At 45.5% G+C, this 16,471-nt stretch overlaps 1 protein-coding gene across 2 annotated transcripts; it reads left to right on the top strand.

Annotated features, from left to right (window-relative positions):
• The first annotated feature begins 794 nt into the window (after nt 1-794).
• On the top strand, nt 795-15,758 carry LOC109308484 (fetuin-B-like). 2 transcript variants are annotated; one of them, XM_019532800.1, is made up of 8 exons: nt 795-880; nt 962-1,183; nt 3,218-3,328; nt 4,798-4,885; nt 6,569-6,735; nt 7,817-7,933; nt 12,180-12,260; nt 14,824-15,758. In XM_019532800.1, exons 2-8 carry the CDS (start codon nt 986-988, stop codon nt 15,211-15,213), a joined length of 1,152 nt encoding a protein of 383 aa, XP_019388345.1. In that variant the 5' UTR covers nt 795-880; nt 962-985; the 3' UTR covers nt 15,214-15,758. The 2 variants fall into 2 exon arrangements, with proteins under 2 accessions (XP_019388345.1, XP_019388344.1); XM_019532799.1 differs by having other exon boundaries at nt 795-1,183.
• Nucleotides 15,759-16,471: the final 713 nt, after the last annotated feature.

Here is a 16,471-nt window from a genome sequence, read left to right as displayed (position 1 = left end):
TGGCTGGTGTACCATGAACACCACTATAAAGAAAGCCAGAGTGATCTCACAGATACCTTGTGTTCCCTCCATGTGTTAGTCATTAGGAGTTTGAAAGTTAAACTGGATTAAGATAGGATAGGAACACCCTTATAACAGAAATAAGGATTCCTTGTTCCTCCTTATATCCATACACAGAAAAGTTCAGCATCCCCAAGGGAGATATGGAGAAGATATTCTTGAGATAGGTGCAACAGATACTCTACAATAACTCCCTGTGTGGATACTCTTATCCCAGAATTACCATTTATTCTGGAGTTATTCTGGAATAGTTATTGCAGACCAGTTATTCTGGTCAGTTTTTTAGTGAAGCTAACACCTTGGAATATAAGATCTTTGGTGCAGGCACCATCTTTTCCTTATGAGCACAGGCTGACGCTAACATGGTAGATCATGATCAACAGACACAATCATGTTTTACCAATATCATCTGGGACCTCAGGAAGAACATAATCGCTAATGGGTCTAACTTACACCAAGGCATCAATGAGCCGAGAATGTTATTACCTTCCCTGGTATTTTAAGCTTGTCATCAACATTACTTTTAAAGGGCTTAGGGTCTTATAATAAAGGCAATTTCTAATCGATGCAGAACTGTTGTGATACCCCAATCGTCATTATTATAACCAACCACAGTATGTTCTGCCCTCCCCCAGGCACATCAAAAGAGATACGGTTTTTTTCTTTTTTCCTCGACTGAAATTGTACTGCAACAAGACTGAACACAAAGGCTTAATCATTTACTCTCAGTTTATTTTTGATACTAAAGCAAAGTTAGCACAGGGTACTTTGCGATGCACGTAAAACAAACATCACTGGAGATCATTTCAGGATTTTATGGGTAATTATTTTTATTACTCTTATTATTGGGTTGCCTGCAACTGTCAAATCAAACACGATGCTTGGGTTTCTTTCTCTCTAGTGTTCCACGATACTTTTCAACATAATGAAGCTGATCCTGCTACTAGCATATGTGTGGATGGTAGATGGCGGGACCCCATTACTTCCATTGTATCCAGTTCCCTGTAATGCAAGAATTGCTGAGAAAACAGCGCGTTTGGCTATTAGTTATATAAATGAAGATCGAACTGAGGGTTACAAACTCAGCTTAAACAGAATCAATAGAGTCTTTGGGAGCCACCAGGTTAGTAGTTGCTGTCAGGTGTAATATTAATGCTGATCTTGCCCAAGATTATTTTCTATTTAAGACATCTACAACTGAGGTCAAACCCAGGAAACAGCCGACGTTTGTAAGAGCATAAGTGCCATACTGAGTCAGACCGATGGTCCATCTAGCCCAGTATCCTGTGTCTAACCATGGCAATTTGTAGACGCTTTAGAGAAAGGGTATATAAATGGGGCATGTCTTGAGTGATATATTCCTTGTTGTACTTTCCCTGGCATCATAATCATTGATTTAGGGATGTTCAGAGGATATATCCTGGATTGTTTAATTTAATAGCTTCCTTCATGAATTTATGTAATCCCTATTTGAATCTAGTTATAACTATCTATTTAAATCCCAGGCTACCGGTTTCGTTTTTCACTGCCCCCTGCTAAAGCAGAGTACAGTTAAGACTCTTAGGGCCTCTCACCCTGAAATTGGCTTTGAATATAGCAAGTTGGGCCCTAATGTCCTAATGCTGATGGGAACCAGAGAAAAGACTGATAAACAAAGTACTCATTTTAAGAGACTAATTGTTTGGCAGTGTAATCCAAGCGGACCAATCGTGGCACTTACTGTATTAGAATGATAACACTTACTCCAGTGTTATATATTGCCTGAGATTTTTTTCCGTTGCTCTAATCATTTTGTTGATGCATCCCTATACAAAGTGATGAGCTCTCTCTGCATGTAGTTATGAGGCTCACAGCTATATGAACATCAAGGGTTCCACTCAAAACTGGCTTTTAATCCAGGAGTGAAACATTTTGTATTTTGATTTGGGTTATTCCTGCTCATGCTGAAGTCAGTGGCAACACACCTTTGGACTCGGGTTGGAGGAGGTGTAAATTTGACTCTGACCATGAGCCTTCTGTGGACTGGTGCTAGTTATCTGAGGATAGTCATAGCTCCCTCGCTACTTTGTAGGTGTTTGCTAAGATCATTTAGATGATAAAACTGCCAGCTACTCTGTGTATAAAGTACTCATAGTATTGTAAGGCGACTTATGGCATCGTGACACCACTGAAAGGTAGGGCTGGAAGGGACCTCAGAAGGTCATCTAATCCATCCTCACGTACTGAGACAGGATGTTAGCTAGCATCTGTCTACTTCTGACACTTCTCTCTACCTTGGTGGTTTGTATCACATACAAGAGGTCCCAAATGCTATTTCACTTTTATGGTGGCCATGCACAGTCCAATTCTACCCTGCTTGATGTCCCAAAAGCATCAGCTTTTGTAACATGCTTTCATCTTAGTCTTAAAACTAGGCCACAAAAAAGCAACAAGGAGGAGGCCCCACCAATATTTTCCATTAATGTTTTTTCAGGGTTTGAAGCGGAGGGGACTAGAATCATACTTAGGAGCTTTATAAGTGGAATCAGATTTAGGCCTCCCTGTTTAGGCTAGATTAGGCTGAGTATCTTATTATTTAGAGCAATGGTTACCAACCTTGTTTATATTGTGGCCTGGCAAACTCACTCAAAAAATGTTGGTGGACCAGGTATAGAAACAATCTAATTTATATATTTAAATTTAATTTGTACATGGTAGGGGTGGGGAACGGGTTGTGAGGAACATCAAGAACATCATCAAGAAAGAAGGAGACAATAGCTAAAAACATCCTAGTTGGCTAACATTAGCTAGCTAACTGCCGAGAATACAAGGAGGAGACAAGCCAGACGTTAATAGCTACGACAGCCTCGCTGATCCCACGGTCCATTTTCAAAAGCTAAAGTTGCAGTCACTGGCCAAGCAAGGACATTCTTGCCCAGACAATCAGCATGGCATGCTCGTGCCTGGGCATTGAGGTGTTGCTAGCAGTGGTTAAAGCTCATGCCATGACGGCCGTCAACCCTTCGTGGCCCAGTACCCGGCCACAGCCCGGTGGTTGGGAACCTCCGATTCAGAGGGCAGTCGCACCCTAAAACACTGTCTAGAGACAGAGGGAAACATTATATAAATGTAAAACCATCTAACATCATGCTCACAACCTATTCCCTCCCTTTTTCAGGGGGCTGCAGGAAAAGTTTACTACATGGATCTGGATGTGCTGGAAACCAAATGTTACATTAGAAGTGCTTTACCTTGGGAGGATTGTGACATCCGTCCTTTTGTGGAAACAGTAAGATGGTTTCACGCAGGCTGCTTCGGGTTTTGCTTGAAGCCTGGGCTGTTTTGACAGAGCTATTCAGCTTAAGAAAGCCATAGACGATGACAGGTCTGATAGCTGGCATTTCTGAAATGTACCCGAGACACAGGAGGGGCAGGAAAGATAAAAAGAAAAATATTTCTCCTCCCTCTGTGCACAATAGCAAATGGTCCAGGCTTAGTCTTGTTGAAAGGAATGTGATGTCTCAGTCAGTGCACTGTCTAATGAGCTACCAACATCAATCTGTCATCGTCGGTATTATTTGAAACAGCCCCTACTGACGCTGAGTATATTAACACGTTGACCCTCCTGGGCATTAGCGAGAGTTCAAATCCTGGCCAGATGATGCTGAGAAGGGATGTGCTGTGCTAAATCAAAGTTGGGAAGGATAACGATCTGAGTGATCGCTGGCTTCTGTCTCCCCAAAGGCTGCAGAAATTTTGGCGCATGGAATTTCTTCCTGGCTAAATGTTGTCTTTGATTTGGGAGTAGGAACATGGGAGATCTGAGTCTCTTTCCACAAAATGCCTCCTGAATATAAATGATCATCATTAGCATTTCCATGGCGTGGCGCTTCCCGTCTCTAACGCGCCAGGATCTCATCTGTTCTTACGTGGCATTTCCACAAGCCTGCCCCACCTGAAGTATGTAGGACAATAGCAGGAGTCAGGAGATGGACACAAGCAATTGCACAGTCATCAGAGAAAACCGCCTTTTAATCCACCACTTCAACCTTGAAAATCCTTGAAAATCTGTGGTGGATAACTAGTCACCTTGTAGCATAAAAGTAGCTTTAATAATCCTTTGCTTTCAAATATTGTTGCGCTCGTAATGTTATTTTTCTCTGCTAACATTTACCATATTCCAATTCTAAGTAGACCTTTCTTTTGTCCAAAAGAACAACTAAATAGGCACTCAACTTACATGTGGGGTTGACCTCTAATTGGGCCCCTGACTTGCAGCATTTTGGGGCATGCATAAAAATAGGAAGCCAGAATTGTTTTCAGCGCAGGTTTTATTTTAATATTTTAGTGCATTTAACCCTTCAGGCCTTTTCTTGCTCATTTGATTCTCCTGTGGGATTCTGGAAGATCGAAAGCAGTTAGAGACTTCTTCATCTGTACTTATCTTACATTCAGGGGAAAAGCTGTTTTTCCTAAAACTGAACCTGAAAATGTGAGATCAACCTATGTGCAGGGCCGATTTGTAATGCAAACAGTAAAGTATGCACCAAGAGAGATTTTCAGCTAAGAGGAAGGTGTCTAGCTAAATCTGCTAGGCTGCTTTGAAAATGTCACCAGTATCCCCCCCCCCCCCCCCCCGCCTCATATAGCGCAAGGCTTCTTTTCGCACCATGAAATTAAATGTTTATGGGCTGGTTTGTCATGGAAGCAATGGAAAGTAACACCTACTATTATTACAACGAACTTATTTTCTTTTAGAAGGTGTCTGGGACTTGCCGTGCTATAGTACACATCAAGCCTGATGTCTCTGCTATAACTTGTGGTTACAACTGCAGCTTAGCTCCAGGTGAAGTAGAAAGTGCTACTAATAAAAATACAGCTTCCAACACTTAAAAGGTCCCTGGCTAATCTGGGCACCTGGACTGGGCATACAGTGCTACCCATTTACCATCCAAGTGGAATTCAGCAACAAAGGCACCCTTTATACCGTGCTAACCCTGACAGGTGTGTCAGGTTGATTCAGCTGTTCCCATCCTCATTACAGAGAAAGTTCGGGGTTGTGTTACAGTGTGTATGTTGTGACGGCAGCTTGCTTCGCTTAGTGGCATTTCAATTTACTGTCCACCTCGTATAGCAGGCCTGCAGCTGTTTTAACCTGATTTGCCTGCTGTAAGCAGTCATGTCTGTACCTAATGCTAATATTAGGATGTCACATGTGAGCTGGGCCTCACCTTCCTTTGCGTCGCAGGTAAACAGGAAGAGCTGTTTTACCAGGTTGGGGGGTGCCACTGGGAACTTAAGGGGTTCACATGAGTAATTACAGGAAGCCCGCAGCAGAGTCAGGAGCAAAGCCTAAATCTCGCAACCTTTAATCGTAAGTGCAGCCAGCAGGGCCGTTTTTACCCCTCCCTGATGTCAGGTGAGATTTAGGATGAGCCTAGCCGAGGACGCCCTGCTCACGGGGAATGCTCGGAGGGATCTTCAGGAAGGATCTCCCCCCAGAGCGGGGGTAGCTTTGGAGAAAAGCAAAGGAATAGTAATCTCTGTGGAGAAGGCAACACAGATATTTAACTCGAAACCCGTAAAATGACGTCACAAGGCATCTTTAACGGGGGCGAGGGGGGGGGGAGCCATGGGAAGAGAGTCAAGAGGCAACGTGCAGTTATTTTGGCCTTGAAGACAAGGGCAGGAGGCAACGTGCAGTTATTTTGGCCTTGAAGACAAGGGCAGGAAGCTCAGATTTGATGCTCTTGAGCCATTCAGAGAAAGGATCGTTAGGTCACAGCAGTGGACTCGGGAGATGAGATCCGTGGCTCTGGTAGGTGGGGTCTTGAGGAGGTTGCTGCAGGTGTTAGAAAGGAAATTTCATCGATCAAAACAAGAGACGATGAGGGACTTGGATAAAAGAGTTTTCACTTTAGTAACAGAGAGAAAATGAAGGGGCTTGGGACATTTTGCAGGAAGGAGAACAGAAGTTGGACACAGCTGGGATGAGAGAGGCATCAAAGATGCGCCCCCCCCGGCCCTGGTTACAGGCCTGGGGTGCGAGCAGGGGGGTGATGCTGTCAACAGTAACAACGACTAGGACAGCGGAGTGGGAGGGGTGCTAAGCTCTACAAGATGTACAAGATGCGTAAGAGGAGATTTTGGGGGAACAACCTAGGTTGCCCAAGACCAAGTCCATTAGCCTCAGAGACGTGGCTCTGGTTAGTTATTCATGCTCATCTTATTCATAAAGCAGTGAGGACAAAAGCCGTGGCCACTCTCGCCAGTTCCGTGTACTTATTCATCGTCTATATGATCTGTATTATAGACCATTTATTTATGGTCCATCCTTGACAGACACTAACTTCATTTGCATTGTCAGGGTACAAAGCGTGAACCAAGATGCAGCTCAGGCTTATAAGTCATTACGAGATTTAACACATCCACAAATATAATAAATGACATGTCTCTCTATACAAATGTGACACTGCCTGAGTGCCTAATCAGCCAATGCTGCTAATATTTGTGTCTCCTTTTCCTTTAGATGCTGAGGAGAAGATCACCAGTATCTGTCCGGAGTGCCTCACATTTATCACTCCAGACAGCTGGGAATCAATGAAGGCTGTGAATCTGACTCTTAACAAAGTCAACGAAGAAAGCAATGAGTCCCACTACTTTGCTGCAACAAAAGTCATCAGAGCCCTCAGTTCAGTATGTGAATCTCTACCTTCTTAAGGAAAGAATCAACACAATTTTTTAAATTAAGGTTATAATGAGAAAAGATCCAATTCCCTTACCCCAACACACCCAAAATATCTCCTGAAAAGAGAAAACAAAAGTGCCCCGGCTTGAAATGACAACTAAAATATTTTCTCTTTTTTCTCTGGTTTTGCCACTTCGTTCTCTTTTTTCACTCCTGTTTTTGCAGCTGCATGACTGAAGTGTGGCAGTGAGCAAGCACGGGTGTGCAAGCAAGCAGGGGTACCTGACTGGCACACGCTCCCATCAGAAAACAACTCTGTCCTTCCCATCTTGAAAACTAACGCCCACTTGTCAAAATTGGGGGAGGCTGCCTGGAGTGGCTCACCACATCCTCTCATTAGTGTCTCAAGCCGAAGTAACACCTAGGCCAACCAGTGCTGGAAAAAACAACCTTCATTTTCAGCCCCCCCCATGGTGACCTCCGTCAGTGCTCTCACCATGGGTCACAGCAGCACAGGCCTGGCTACCGTTGCTGCAAATCTGCAAATGCAAATGGAGAAGTCATTTCCCCAGCGCTGTCCTGTTACGTCTAAACAGCAACTGCATGTTCTCACAGGCCATCCCAATCTCTTAGCGAACTACAGGTGTGTGTGCACAGGGCAGTGAAGCCCCATACCTGAGTTAGTTCAGGCAGTAAAGCACTATCGCTGTGTCAGAGCTGCTTTCCATACGGGCTACTGTACCTGCTGTGTCTGTGCTGCATAGGGCTACCCTATAGACCCAGTCCAGCTTCACCATGCAAGCTCACTGCTCCTTCCACTGACCTCAGCAGGAAAGACCCCTGCTTATGCCAAAAACTTGGTTTTGGGAGATGTCCCACCACGAGCGTGTCATTTCAGCAGAAGTGGAAGGGTCAGGTTTTCAAGACCCAGCTAGACGAAGCTGTAGCTGGGAAGATCTAGTTGGGGTTGGTCCTGCTTTGAGCAGGGGTTGGACTAGATGTGACCTCCCAAGGCCCCTTCCAACCTTAATTTTCGATGATTCAGTGAAGTATGGCAGGTTCTCCTAATGCTGCTTTGGTACGTTTCAGACTTTGACTCAGCCCGGCCAGGATTTTCACGTAGAGTTCACCATCAAAGAGACTGACTGCATCAGAGGCCGTGACAGCATCGGGAGAAGCTGCACATTTAAGTCTCCTGAAACAGCCGTGAGTACAATCAGCTCACGTTGTGTGTTTCAAGCACTCTGACCATGAGTCTTCTACTTTTAAATGGAGAGATAGGTCAGTGGCTACTCACATAATGCCAACACAGCCTACATGGCTCACGATGGCTGGTGCTTTATATGCTTTCTGTATTTTAATTGCAGGTGTTTCCATTTCAGGAGCTCCCAGTCATTTGGGAATTAACGGCTGCCCCATTTTGTTCCTTCCCCATGCTCAGTGATTGTGTGACTTTTCTGTGTGCGGGTGGTTTCCAACACCTCACTGGACTCCTGTTACATGTCATTGTGTCCTGATGTATCAGTCTGATTTTAATAGAAACAGCATGGCTATTCCCAGCACACGTGCAAACTGTAAATTGTCTTAAAATTCCTTATGCTGGTGTGTCATTCACTGGGGTGAGACGAAGGTGGTTTGATCAGAGGAGCATTTCTTTGGTTACTTGTTATATGGATTCACTTATTGCAATGCAATCTGTTTCTCTGGATTCTCACCCCGCTCTGCATCCTTATGGAGACATATTGCCTATTACAGATTTAGATTCTGGGATAGCAAGTAATTATCAGTCCGGGCAACCAAGACAGCTGGAAATTCAGGCTGCAGGCTTCAGTGGTAAGCTTAAGGACAAGCTGCAACCACAACAGGCATCTGCTTCCTGAGCCGCCACCCATTCTGTCTTTGATGGAGCTTTCCTGCAACCTTCAAGTTAAATGAGTAAGAGATTAAGAGACCCATGAAATATCTGCAGGGCTGATGCAAACATTTCCCAGTACAGTAACAGTTTCATGGCAATGTATATAACTCTGACCTCAAAGCAAAGCTGAAAAAGTAGCAAACTTTGGAAACTGCAGTGATATTAATGCTGAGGGGGACAAAAGACAAGCTAACGTGGCAGGGCTGAACCAGTTGTGGCAAGAATCAAAAGTGGGCTGGAAACCCCCAACTCAGAAAATCTGCTCTTGGTCCTAGCTGCCAAACCAAAATGTGTGTCAGAGGAAATGAAGGAAAGATAAATCAATCCCAAACCCCTCATCTCAACACAAGAACCTCAGAGAATTTTCCCATTGGGAAGAAAGGGGAGAGAAAGAGGTTGCTCGTGACAAAGGCTGGCTGTGCCACTTGCTGCACATCTGGCCAGGATGCAGACACTTCAGCCATGAGAACTGTTTCAGGTGCAAGAACAGAAGTGGAACAGAGCAATTCTGCAAAGTGAAGATGGTGAAAAGTCAGGCTTTCCATTGCATGGAAAAGTCTCAAATTCTGCAAACCCTCATTCCACTTTGGAACAAGATGTAGAAGTCCCTACATTTCCTTTGGATGGGAAAAGAAATGTTTTAAAATAAGCCAAATGGTCCCTGGGAGCTAAGCTGTCGGGCTCCCCCCACTTGCTATGGTTCCTAGGGGGTTCCAGGCTCCTGGCTCCCCATCAGCCTGCAGCTGGAGCTCCCAAATCGATGGCATCGATACCTGTAGCAGAGCTCAAAAGCCAGAGTTCGCAGGGCTTTCAGACTCCTTTCGGTTGAATCAAGGCTCACAGGACTGCGGGCTCTGGAGTCCTGAGCAAACTGATGGGAGACCAAATTACTTCCACTGGGTATTTATCAAAGTGGAGATATTTAAAAAAATATTTTTAATGAATCGGCATTTTCAGACTAGAACACATTTCAGAAGAAGGTTTCCATCCACTCAATTACAGACCTTCCCTATAGGAAAGGACAAGCAGCAGAACGGTCCCTGAACAGAAGAGCCTTTAATAAAACATTCGTGGGCTTTCAAAGCCATCCCTAAAAAGGTGTTGATGGAAACTTCAAATAAAAAAAGACAGCTGTTCTGTGAGGCGAATTTTGTTTTTTAGGGGATTTTTTTGTTGGTTTTCTTTTTGCTTTGTGCCTATTTATTACTCTCATAGGAGGATGCCTTAAAAAACTTAAAAGAGTTTTTAACAAACTCATGTACAGCTTTCAAAATGAATCATTGGATGGTTATAAAAAAAGATTTGCTGAAATGTCTGTGATTTTTCCCCCCTGTTTTAATCTGCTCTGCTATGTAGCTACTAGCTAGTGTCTCAGTGGTGACGATTTTTTGTGATAACTTTTATTGGACCAACTGTCTAGCTGGGAGAGCTGTGGCACAAACTTTCAGGCATCAAGCGTCCTTCCTCAGATCTTAAAATGTTGGCAAACGTTTTCAGGCCAGAAGGAATGGGGTACAAAATACTTTCAAAGCTTAAAGAAGCAAGCCTGTATATCTGCATTTCTGAATAGGAGACATTAAATATTCACATATTTATTTTAAGTTTTATAGATGAACATTGAGGATTAAAGATCAGATCCAAAATCCAACAAAAGTCAAAGAAAAGGCTTCTCTTAATTTCAGTTGGCTTCAGACCACACCATATGTCTTGTTATAATATTATTATTATGCACTTTTATTATCTTCTTCCCTCTAAAGATCTCAATGAGCTTTGCAAAAATCACTGACTTGCCCTCATGGCCCCCTGGGAACTAGATCATTATTGTCATATCTGTTTTACGACAGGTAAAAAGGGGCAGAGGGATCCAGGTCAAGGAAAGCAGTGGATCAAGCTGGGTATCCAAAATCCTAGTGCTCCTCCCCCTCCCCATCCCATATCAATGGCTGCTTTGGGATATTCAGCTGCATGTGACTTATCTAAGGTAACCCAACTAATTTGGCAGGGAATGATACCCAGACCTCCCAGAGCCAAGTCCTATACCCAAAGGACAAGAGCAGCCTTCCTTCCCTTAAGGACTCTTTTGTTTAAAAAAACACAAAGACAAACTATGTTAAAAATAATATTAGTATAGTTTTCTACTTCTGCTGCTCAGTGATTCTAAGCCAAGGTGCCAGGGCACCCTGGGGTGCCAACACATTGTTTACAGGGTGCTGTGAGGTATGAGGACGTAAGTGAGGTGTGAAGAGGTAAGCAAGCAGATAAGCTAAGTAGAGAAATGCAGGCTGAAACTTGTCCCTGCCTGACGGATCCCCTACCCCAGCTCCCTAGCCCCTCCGCCAGGGGGTAAATAGTGTAATATCATGGCCAAGAAGTCTAAAAGCATCCTGGGCTGCATTAGTAAAAGCGCTGCCAGCAGATTGAGGTAAGAAATTACTCCCCTCTATTCTGCATCGGGGAGGCCACATCTGAAGTCCTGTGTCCAGTTTTGGGCCCCCCACTACAGAAAGGATGTGGACAAATTGGAGAGAGTCCAGCGGAGACCAACAAAAATGGTTCAGGGGCTGGGGGACATGGCTAATGAGGGAAGTCTGAGGGACCTAGGCTGATTTAGTCTGCTGAAGAGAAGACCAAGGGGGGATTTGATAGCAACTTTTAACTCCCTGCAGGGGGGTTGCAAAGAGGATGGAGCTGGACTGGTCTCAGTGGTGGCAGATGATAGGACAAGGAGCGATGGGCTCAAGTTGCAGCAAGGGAAGTTTAGGTTGGATATTAGGAAAAAAAAATTTCTTACTAGAAGGGTGGTGAACACTGCAATGGATTACCTAGAGAGGATCTCTATTCTTCAACCTTTTAAAGGCCTGGCCTGACAAAGCCCTGGCTAGAATGATCTAGCTGGGGATGGTCCTGTTTTGAGAAGAAGGTTGAATTACATGTGACCCCTGAGGTCCCTTCCACCCCTAATTTTTCTCTAATTCTGTAATTTTATATTTAAATTAGCTGTTGAACCTGAGGGCCACTCAATTCACAAAAGTTATGGAGAGGTGCCTTGAGTCCAATGAGGGGTGCCTAAGAGGTACCAAAAGGTCCAAAGAGGTTGAAAACCACTGCTGTAGTTCTGTAGTAAGGCTATAGCTCTTTAGTGCTCATTGGATGTATGCTACTTACCTACATATACAGCCACATGGTATAAATTTCAGATTTCCACTGTTTGTAACTATCTAGCTGCTTCTGATATAGACCCAGGGCAGAAAAGATGCTGCACTGAAGTCAATGGATCCACGATCTCCAGCTGAGACGCTTACCATGTTCCCTAGGTGTCAAGAAAATTTGCCAAGCCTTCAGTCAGAAGGACTGGACTTGCCACTGCTTCTTTTTTTAATTAACTTGTTAGGGCCTGGGTGTGTTCTCGTGCAAGGCTGTAAGGGCTGGGAAATGTTATGTAGGGAAGCAGTCACTGCCAGCAAAGGCTGCTTTGCTTTTGATGGAAGGCCCCTCCAGCTAGGTGACATTTCACGTGTGTACATTTTTCCCTCCTAGCGGACAGGTTTCTGTGTTGGTGACGTCTATATAAAGGACGGCGCTGATGTTGAGGCCTCTTGCGAACTCTACGAACCAAAGGTAAACTACTTAATCAAGTGTAAAGCCAGGGGAGATTTAATTTTGCAGTGCGGTACAGTGCCTGTCTGATTGCTCAGAAATGAGTTCTGTGATGTAAGGCAGAAAAGTGGACCAGTTCTCTCCACGTTACCAAAACAGGAAGACCTTTTAGGCATTTGAAGTGAGGCCCTCAGAGATCCTTACCCTTGATTAGGTTAGAGCCAGGACTTTAAGAGCATTGATTTCTTTCCTTTATTATTGTTTTAATTTGCAAGAAAGTCTTGCTTATGAAAGGTGCCAAGTTGGCAGCCCTCCTGATGGAATTCTTCCCCTGACCCCCTTCCCAGATCAGGTTCATCAGGCCAGCATTAGCACAAGCTTTTCATGCATCACTGGTTGTTATATGCATCCAACCAAAAAAACACCTTTCTGTTCTGGCCTATATGAATTATTAAAAGCTAAGATTCAGGAGAGCCTGAGCTGCTGAACACAGAATCAATACTGTATTTCATATCACAGGAGCTGCACGCCCGCTTACTCCCTGGCTTATTTTATTTCTTGCTCTGAAGTTCCATCAAGTCTCTCACGCAACCTAATTTCATCTGGGGTCCGAACCAACATGACTGGAGTGCAAGGGAGCTTAGCTAGTGACTTCAGTGGGACTGGGACGTAACCCTTTGCCCATGGGCTTAATAGAGGTCAGCTCATTCTCTTGCCCTGCAGTGACTACTTGGGTGGCTGTCCACGCTGCACTTTTCCCGTGTCCACCTTTCCTGTGACCACTAAGGACCTTGTTTCTACTGGGCATTGAGGAGCCAGATGAGATCTTCCTTGGACTGAACTTCTCAGTGGCTGTGTCTACACAAGCCGTTTATTCCACAGTAGCTCGTTACTACTGCACAGCAGTGTCACCAGACACGAGCCACAATGTGACACTACTGCACAGCAGTAACGAGCTACTGCGCAGTAAGCATCACTAGGCAACCATGTCAGGATGGGGTTATTTAGTCATTTAGTACTTGGTTATGAAAATACCAAATGACCGCACAGCAACTACTGCATGTTGGTCATGCCATGAGTGAGAAACTATCTCAGCTTTTAGTGGCCTCTGAACTAAGACTGCTGACTTTGGTTTTGAGATTTCAGTAGAAGTACCACCTCCCCACAAACCTCCTCACCCCTACAGAAAGCACCAGCTGTGAATGCGGTGCCCTGAAATGCTGCCCTGTGTTAACCACTTGGCCAACTTTTTGAGTCCTGCTCCTCTGCTCCCCCAGCCCAGAAAGTTCACACAGCTCCTGAAGCGAGGTAGGCCCAGGTAGGCCCACTCAACAGCAAACCCTCCAAGGCACGGAGGAGCAGTACCAGGGAGCTCCAAAGCAGCCCTTGCCCTCCTGCTTGCTCAGTGGGGTGATGACTGTGATTAGGGAAGGAGCATGAGTGGAAGCGGGTAATATATCTTGAGTGGTTTTAACCGGTGTCCATTAAAAATGGATTCTGGGGTGGAAAATGGACTCTTCACCTGGATGAACTAATCTCTGTAGTTTGCTCAAAGATACCCAAATCGTAACTGCAAAACCTTTAGAAATCCTTTAGTATGCCGCGAGTCTGATATGGAACAGAGGCGACCGGAGGAATTCAGCGTGGCCTGAAGAGAACTGATAACTAATGGGCCAGGTTCTCAGCTGGTGTAATTTGGCAGGTTGCACCAACGTCCCTACCCCAGTTTATCCCCTGAGGATCTAGCCCGCTGACTCAAATCTAAGGACAAACAAATGCAAGTGAGCTAAACAGGGGGGTGCTCTGTGATAATTGTCTACTTGCTTGGCTTTCACCTCTTGGTAAGCAGAAACTAAACTAGCAACTGAACACAATTTCACTGCGGGCTAAACTGCCCTGGTTAGATTTCCTGTAAAAAGTAAGAGTGGACACACAGAAATTTCCTACAGTGCTGCTGATGAATGATACAACCCCACTCCCTTTTAATTCACTGTTAATTTGTTCACTTCTCTATATCCTAACTCAGCCAAACTGGAAATAGTGGAAGGAACCACTGGTTGTACAGACTAGAAATTCATAGAATCACACAATCACAGAAAATTAGGGCTGGAAAGGACCTCAGGAGATCATCTAATCCAGTGGTTCGCAACTTTTTTTGTACCAGGACCTATTTGTAAGCATCAATGGCCAGTCCCAACCCAGTGCTCCTCACTCCCAACCCACTGTCCCACACCCCCAGGCCCCAGCCCCGCAGTGTGTGGGGGAGGGGGGAGGTGTGCGGGGCATCAGGTGGGTGTGTGAGGCATGGGGGGCTCCAAGCCACCCCTTGCAGGCTGAAACTCTGCCAGCCTGCATGAGAAGACCTACAGTTTCCCACTTCTTTAAAGGAGAATCTATTGTTTAAGTTTGTTCGCAACCTGTTCATATATTCTTGCGACCCCCTCAGGTTGAGAAACGCTGATCTAGTCCAACCCCTTGCTCAAGGCAGGACCGTCCCCAACTAGATCATCCCAGCCAAACTATTTTTTTTTTTTGAGCTGCAGTTTAAAAATTAAAAATGCTGTACTTTGCATATATTTGCTAGGGTCCAAGTGATGCTCCCCAGGGTAACGCCAGTGGTGGCTCTTTGGATGCCAAACCAGATCCTACGTGTGCTCCTGGCAAACCAGAGCAGACCACACAAACTCAGAAGCCAACTGGTGATCACCGACTGAATATCAAGCCACGTCATCACCCAGTGTTTGGGCGAAGGGAATCATCCTCAGAATCGGAGTCCTCCGAGGAGAGAGGAAAAACCTTTGTTCACACAACAGTTTCCAGAAAACATCCTCAGCACACCGACCCTGCTCTCCAGCCTTCGCCGCGTCCAATGAGCAACTCCAATAAACCACCCGCAGCCTTTTTAGAGTCCTTTCCTGAACTCCCGCCTCATCAGCCAACCTGTCCAGGTAGAGCCATTCACATCACCTTATAGGAGACGGCAACACTAACAGATGCCCCAGTACAAGTCTAATTGAGCCCATCTTTAACAGTGTATAAATAAACTGTGCTGATTTATGTGTCTGTATATTTGAGTGCTGGCTAGACACTGGAGTCCTCCCCATCTGCACACAGCAGGACAGCTGTTCCCAGTGGCCCTAGCTCCAGGTATATCACAACTGCCAAACATGTTGACATGGGCCTTTTCCATTCATCTTGCAGCATTCATTAGACCCATATCACCGGGTTTGTGAATGTGCATTTTGCAGCTCTTCCAGTCTGCTGAAAGTTCTCTTTGTAAATGGCAATAAGCTGGTTAAATCCTTGAATCACATGAAATCAGTGTATGGCACTCAGCAAACTGAACAGGACTCTGCCATCTCTAGAGTGCTTGCACAGCATTTCAAGTCCCTCTTGATAATATTTAATACCACTGACAGCTAATCAACCATCCATCTCCCTGGGGCTGCAATTATGGGTCTGTGCTTCCCTTCACGACCTGGAAAAGCTGAGTAGCCATTGGATACCCCGCCAGAGGATACTGGTGGGCACAGCTCTGTGAGGAAGCCCAGAAGACTTTCTCCAAGTTGTACAACTCCAGTTCTCTGTGCTCATACGCAGCTGTTACTTTCCTGGTTTATACCAGCTTCTAGAGATGCAACATGGTCTCGTATCTGGAGACATGACAGAGAACCAGGAGCTCTTCTGAGTTTTAATCCTGGTTCAACCCTTTGTGACCCTGGGAGAGATTTTTCCTTTCTCTTGTAGATTCACAGCCAGGGCTGACGCAAGGATTTATCTTGCCTCAGGCAAACAGGATTGTGCTGCCCTCTCTTCTGTTCCAGGAGGAGCCGACATCAGGCAGCCCCTTAAATAGCAGCTGCAGTTGGCTCTGCCCCAGCATTTCCTGAGATGGGAGATTGCTGGAGCTTGGAGCCTGCCAACTGGAGCCCCCACACCTACATCTGCCAGCAGATTATTGGGGAGGTGGATGCCAGGGATAGCAGCCACGAAGCCAGAGCCGCAGGCAGCTGCTGTGGGCAGGGGCAACGTGCAGAGACACCCGGGTTCTCCCCGGCTGGGTTCTCCCTGCCTAGAAGTGGGGCGTGCAGGGACAACTGCTGCCACGTCCCTGGTGCCTGAGGACGCCGGGCATGGCCCTGCACTACCATGCCCCAACCCGCCATAGCCCTGACTGCAGCAGCACCACCCGGGGAGCCTGGCAGTGGTGCAACACCATACCCTGCACCCCA

The sequence above is a fragment of the Crocodylus porosus genome, unplaced genomic scaffold (genome assembly GCF_001723895.1).
Source record: "Crocodylus porosus isolate Cpor-Errol unplaced genomic scaffold, CroPor_comp1, whole genome shotgun sequence".
Taxonomy (NCBI): Eukaryota; Metazoa; Chordata; order Crocodylia; family Crocodylidae; genus Crocodylus; species Crocodylus porosus.
Note: the sequence above shows the minus strand (reverse complement) of the source record. Positions and strands in the feature narration are given on the sequence as shown.